Source organism: Macrobrachium nipponense, chromosome 43, assembly GCF_015104395.2.
Source record: "Macrobrachium nipponense isolate FS-2020 chromosome 43, ASM1510439v2, whole genome shotgun sequence".
Taxonomy (NCBI): Eukaryota; Metazoa; Arthropoda; class Malacostraca; order Decapoda; family Palaemonidae; genus Macrobrachium; species Macrobrachium nipponense.
Window position 1 is genome coordinate 49,999,659 of NC_061104.1, and position 6,283 is coordinate 50,005,941.

Genomic DNA, 6,283 nt, shown 5'->3' on the forward strand with positions numbered 1-6,283 from the left:
GAAAGCTGCATTCTGTTTCTTAATATTTGGAACATATCACTGCCTCCACTTGTAGGCTCGAGGATCGATGTAGCTAGTTATAAGCTAGTTTGATATTAAAAGACAGTCTCCGCCCTCCTAGATTTATATATAGATTATTCTAACCCGAACTACTAGCACGTTAAGCAAGGTAGATCGATCTTGGCACCAGAAAACCCTAGGCCGGCGAAAGGTATTCTGAGAAACATGCAGGTTGTATTTGCTCTCTAGGTCGGTTCTGACATCAGTGCCTAGCAATTGGCAGTGTTTTATTCCATCAGCTGATTGGCAATGGGTATAGTTACACCTCAGTCCGGTAGGTGGCAGCACATGTCAGAGACGTCAGTGTCAACATGAGAACGGCCTCGTGATTGGTCGAGGGCTCGGAAGCGCTCGATGATTTGCTCGCTTCAGCCAATCAAGGGCCAGTTCACAAGCTGCCGTGTTTACAACTAGAAATATCACTATGGTACACGACGGTAATAAGGACGAAGCTGAAAAATGCTTCAATTTCGCCCAGAAATACTTCAAGGAGGGCAACAGGGAGAAGGCCGCGAGGTTCGCGCAGAAGGCGGAGAGGCTGTACCCGACGCAGAAGGCCCAAGGTGCGTTTTTCGCTCGTAAATCTGGGTGGGACTGGAGGGCTTCCTGACGGGATTTCGTCAGCCCCTCTCGCTCTCCTGTCCTGTCATCTTTTCCTACAGTAGGCCTCCTCTGGCCAGCGGTGTCGTGACAGGTGTCCAACTGTCATTTTAGTGATTACGACAACCACAATGCTTAAAATCACTTGATATCCCTTAAAATCCATCCAATGCGAATTGAGCCCCAAGATTCTTCGGGATTGTAGATTTAGGCATCCGAGTTAAGCCAGGCCTATTTTTTTAGGCGGCTTTCTCTGGCTGTGCCAAGGCCGAACCTAACCTTGCTCCTCTGACCTCCCAAATGACAATTCATTGTACTCTCTTGTGATTCCCTGAGCCAACAGTGCTTCTAGCTTCTTTCTGTATGGGTGGAGCATCTTAGCTATTTAGGGTAAAAAACCGTAGGGTAGAGAGTGGACCATGTACGATCAGCGTGGACAATCCCAAAAAAAGTACATTATAACGCGTCCTGACATTGGAGATGGGCATCAGTCGCGACTTGTTGTTGGTGAGAAATTGAGCTAAAGACCTCTACTCTCCTTTCGAAGTAAGTATTTTCTCCAAAGTTAGAAATTAAGGCCAAATTTTAAGTTTTAAACAGAGGGTAGTGAAAACGGTGTCAAACGTAGTGCAAATCTCACCAAAACGCATTCAACATTTTTACTTACACCTCTAAATATTTAGAAGATTGACACCATCTCGATGTTTACGGAGTCGCTTGTGTCAATAAACTAACCATTTCCGAGTAAACAACTGTTTTGTAGAAGACGACGACGAAGAGTGCACTTCGATAATTTTTTAAATAAATAGTAAAACATCAATATTTTACATATTTATGATGATTAATTTGAAAATATTCGTTATTGAAAAAGTAACTCGATTCTGACTCAAATTTAAGTAATCATTTTTTGGAATTAGAACGTTCTTGTAAGTCCTGTACTATGACGTCACGACATCTTGACTTTCGTACCTATTGTAAATAATTGCTTTACTCAACTTTCTTGCAGAACAGTTTACCAGTTATTCATGCAGATTATCAGCTCTTCATGTAATTGGTATAATTGTAATGCGCATATATATCTTTATTATTTACTTTTTGGATATATGAAGATGTTTTACTGCCGGATTATCGCCGTAGTGTGACGCAATCGTTTTCGGTCCCTGGGCCTCTGTTTTCGCACCATAAGAAATTATGGGGCCGAATTTGCAATGACCAGAAAGTCGTTAAAAGAGGAAAGTTAGCATTGAGGGGCATATGTTTTGATTGAGAAAAATGCAAATTTATTCAATAGCTTTTTTGTAAAAAATACTTGATTACAATAAACTTGATTGACAACTAAGCAGCATACCTACTATGGGTTTCAGAGACAGTGCAAGCACGTTTTTGGGCAATACCTATTTCTGTAACGAACACTCGTATCAGAACGAGATTTTACTATAGTGCATTACACCCAGTGCCGTAATTTATAAGGGTATTGTGAATCACTAATCATAAAGAATAACGACACTTGACCTTGTACCAAGAGACAAAAACTCCATTATCCAGAAATGGATACGAACACACACAAAAGCTCCACCTACCCTCCCCCCCCCCCCCCCCCCCCCCCCCCCCCCCCCCCCCCCCCCTCCTACCCTCACCCCTTCCCTTCTTCGTTCCTTCGCCTCTCTCTCTCTCTCTCTCTCTCTCTCTCTCTCTCTCTCTCTCTCTCTCTCTCTCTCTGTTGCCAATCGGTATGCGTTGACCCTCCAAACTGGGTATAAGACTACACACAAAACGTTGAAATTGGTGAAATTAGGCTATGTATTGGAAGTATATATACATAAATATTAAAGCAATTTTATCATTATTGCATTACTATGACAACTAGAATTCATGGAAACAGTTTATAATAATGAAACGGCATATGTGTGAAGCCTCCACTAATGTGGCAACGATGATTTTGCCATTCTTAGCATGCAAACATTAAAGGTTACATTTTTTTGGTGGCATACGGTTATTAAGAAATTCAAAATGCTAATATAGACTGAAATCAATGAAAACTGCTAGCAAAAACAAAAAAGCAAAAAAAAAAAATTTATATAATTCACTTATCCTTAGTCATTCCTCTATGGTTTTCGGCAGCCAGATGTACGAAAACGTTAGAAACATTTGATTGTATCTACTTTACAAATATCTGTAATTTTTCGGGGTAATTTTGTTGCAAAAAAGGGATAATAGACATGAATTAAGTTAAAATTTTTAAATAACAAAGTAAATTTGAACTAAATAACGAGTAAAGTAAACAATTTAGGGAATAAAACTGCAGTTTCGTCGTCTGCTGTTCGTAACTGTGTTTATGGCGCGCGCGCTTAGGAACCAGGAACAGCAGCTTGTTTAAAGTGCAATGTGGAGTGAACTGAGACCAAAATGTGTATAATAACAATCAAATAAGGACTGTGGAGTTTCAGTTGTTATGGCAGTAAGGATAAAAACCACCGATTACAAGGTAAGAATGAATTCAGTTCAAACCATGACCCCGGGAATAAAAAGTTTCATACTTTCAGTAATATAGGCAACAAAATGTTGTTTTATTGTGCTGATTACAACTGCAATCTTGAGTAAGATCAATAAACGTTACATACATACACTAACATTGTTCAAATGATTGCTGGGAAGGCTGGGAAAGATGATTTTTGTCACTGATCAAAACCTGTACATCCCACGGTAGCCGCCATATTGGATTTCAAAACTGCCTTGAAAACATATTTTACAAGAGCGTCACATACTTATTTGAGTTCGTATGGGGCTTTCATATATCACATTATGTTGACAAAACTTCAATCTTCTGAATGGTATGTTTGGAGTTGTAATTATATTCTTGTTTCACCATTTAAATATCGAGTGAATAAGACCTGTCCACCGTGATAAGGGTTGGTAGTCGCTGGTTTTTCCCCCTATTGGCCGATTTAGTCTAGGGTAAAACACTGCATGGCCTGCATCAAGCCAACAACGATCAATGCATGCCACCCTCGCGACTTCTTGTTGTTGAGAAACGGAGCTAAAGACCTCTACTCTCCTTTCGAAGTAAGTATTTTCTCCAAAGTTAGAAATTAAGGGCAAATTTAAAGCATTAAACAGAGGGTAGTGAAAAGGGTATCCACGGCAGTGCAAATCTCACCAAAACGCTTTTGAAATTTTTACTTACGCTTCATTTTTTTAGAAGATTGACGCCATCTTGATGTCTACAGAGTCGCTTGTGTCAACAAACTTCCCATTTCCTGTGATAAATCCGCATACCACTTGTACCCACAGACACTGGGGCACTTTCATCACAACAATCGGAACACGGTCCCTTACCACGACGTTTTTAAGTAAACAACTGTTTTGGTAGAAGACGAGGACGAAGCGTGCACTAGATAATTTTTTAAATAAATAGTAAAACATCAATATTTTACATATTTATGATGATTAATTTGAAAATATTCGTTATTGTAAAAGTAACTCATTCTGACTCAAATTTAAGTAATTATTTTTTGGAATTAGAACATTCTTTTAAGTCCTGTATTATGACGTCATGACATCTTGACTTTCATACCTATTGTAAATAGTAATTGCTATACTCAACTTTCTTGCAGAACAGTTTACCAGTTATTCATGCAGATTGTTACCAGCTATTCATGTAATTGTTATAATCGTAATGCGCATATATATCTTTATTATTTACTTTGTTCATGAAACTTACCTGTCAGATATATATATAGCTGTATTTTCTGAAGTCCGACAGAATTTTAAAAACTTCCGACACACGCAGTGGTCGGCCAGGTGGTTAGTACCCATTCCCGCCGCTGGGAGGCGTGTATCAGGAACCATTCCCATTTTCTATTCATAATTTTTCTGTCGCCGGTGCTGGAAACACCTGTTTCCAGTACCTCCGTCTTAGCTTTGCGATAAGGCAGTTACGGGTTATGTAAAGGCTCGATGTCCTGCACGTCAGGACTCTCGGCAACGTTCAGTAGGATTCTTGCAAAGGCACTCATCAAAAGGACGCTCTTCAGGAAAGTGCAAGACAGGACTTCCTTTGCCATACTGCCAATAAATTTTAAGCTTTAGCAGGCATTAGTTGTGATACGGGAGAGGAAGCTGGTTGGAGAGTTTCTTCCTCTTCCAGGATAATTTTTGAAACAAGTTTTTTAGCCCATCTGAAAGGGTTTTTCAGATGATAGATTTTGTTAGTTTCTAGTCGGGACTACGCTGCCGAATTGAATATCGTCGTTCTACCTGCCGTAAGCCCAGTCTCTTAACAGGATTCTTGCCCCTTCCTCGTTTGAGACGGGAATCGGAAAAATAAAATGCTCAACTTCCTGGATTACGTTTTGTCAATTCAGTGACTTTCCCCCATTGACAATATACTATCGTTTTGTCAAGTAAGTGGGTATCCCCTCATTGACAAAATATCTCTTTGTCCCGTAAATGGGTTAGTTCTCATTAACAAACATCTCATTAACTTGATATTGTGTAAGCGAATAAGCTCTTATTGACAAGATTCGGAAGAGCTCTCATTCGTCATTCGCAAACTCGTACAAGAAATAGACTTGTAGACTACGTCAATGAACGCTTATGTCCAATAACATAAGAAGCTTGAGCTGACTGCTTCGATTCTCTTAAGTTTTGTTCATGAAACTTGCCTGTCAGATATGTATGTAGCTGTATTTCCGAATTCAGCTATATATATGTCTGCCAGGTAAGTATGAACAAACTTTGTGATATAATTTCATATTTTGCCTTGCATTATTTTACTTCTGGTTGGTTCAAGTCATATACGCTTGCTGTAGTTACCTCTTCGGATGGCAACCGAGAGGTCTATTGTCTATTTTAAGGACATTTAATCGTTACTCCCTGCAGCCTTCCAGGAGTTTCCGATTTATCTTTTACGTTGTATGGTAGTGTTCTGACGACACAAACGCATCTATATATTTAGCGTTTTCTGTTTCGCTTAAATTATACCAGCTTGAGAGTCTTTCTGCTCAAAAAATAACGGACCTATTTCTTCGTAGAATAGGGTAGCTGGCAACCCAGACATAAAGTTAAGAGACGACGTTCGTAAGCTGCTGGCTGCTGCTGTCACGCTGTGTCTGTCCTTCAGTCCAACCGAGCCAGTAACAGATCGTGCGCTGTAGGTTACGTCTCTCTCTCCTGCGGGATTGACTGACTAACCGTATCTCTGTGCTGGCGGTTACGTCTCTCCTGCGGGATTGACTGACTAACTGTATCTCTGTCCTACAATCACGGACTTTAGCCTAAGATTGAGGGGATTTCTTACGTGAATGAATAAACGTTGCATTCGTTTTGCCTTACTATGTCAACAGAGTTATCTTTTAATCCTTTCGGTGCTCGTTACCGCACGGTATAGAACTACGAGTCTACCGTAACATTGCACTTTTATATGCTCTCCTGCTTAGGCAAAGCGTAGCCTTATTAGGGAAGTAAGCATACTTTGGGAGGGAATGGATGAGCTTGCTGGGGACCATTTCCTTCCTGAAGAAGTTTGTTTCCCCGAATAGACTGCAATTCAGACCACAGTTTTTTCCTACCGGGAAACTGAAATATTATTCTACATCTAGGAATGATTCTGAACATCTCTCAG

The 6,283-nt window shown here is 40.1% G+C and overlaps 1 protein-coding gene across 2 annotated transcripts in view; it reads left to right on the top strand.

The window, feature by feature from the left end:
- The first annotated feature begins 385 nt into the window (after window positions 1-385).
- LOC135213732 (dnaJ homolog subfamily B member 14-like) overlaps window positions 386-6,283 on the top strand; it is a 188,089-nt gene continuing 182,191 nt past the window's right edge. For both annotated transcript variants that reach the window (XR_010314195.1, XM_064247849.1), the window contains exon 1: window positions 386-623. Coding sequence is in view for 1 of the 2 variants with exons in the window: in XM_064247849.1 (XP_064103919.1) it covers window positions 485-623 (139 nt within the window). In the remaining variant the exon portion in view is untranslated. The remainder of the gene's footprint in view (window positions 624-6,283) is intronic.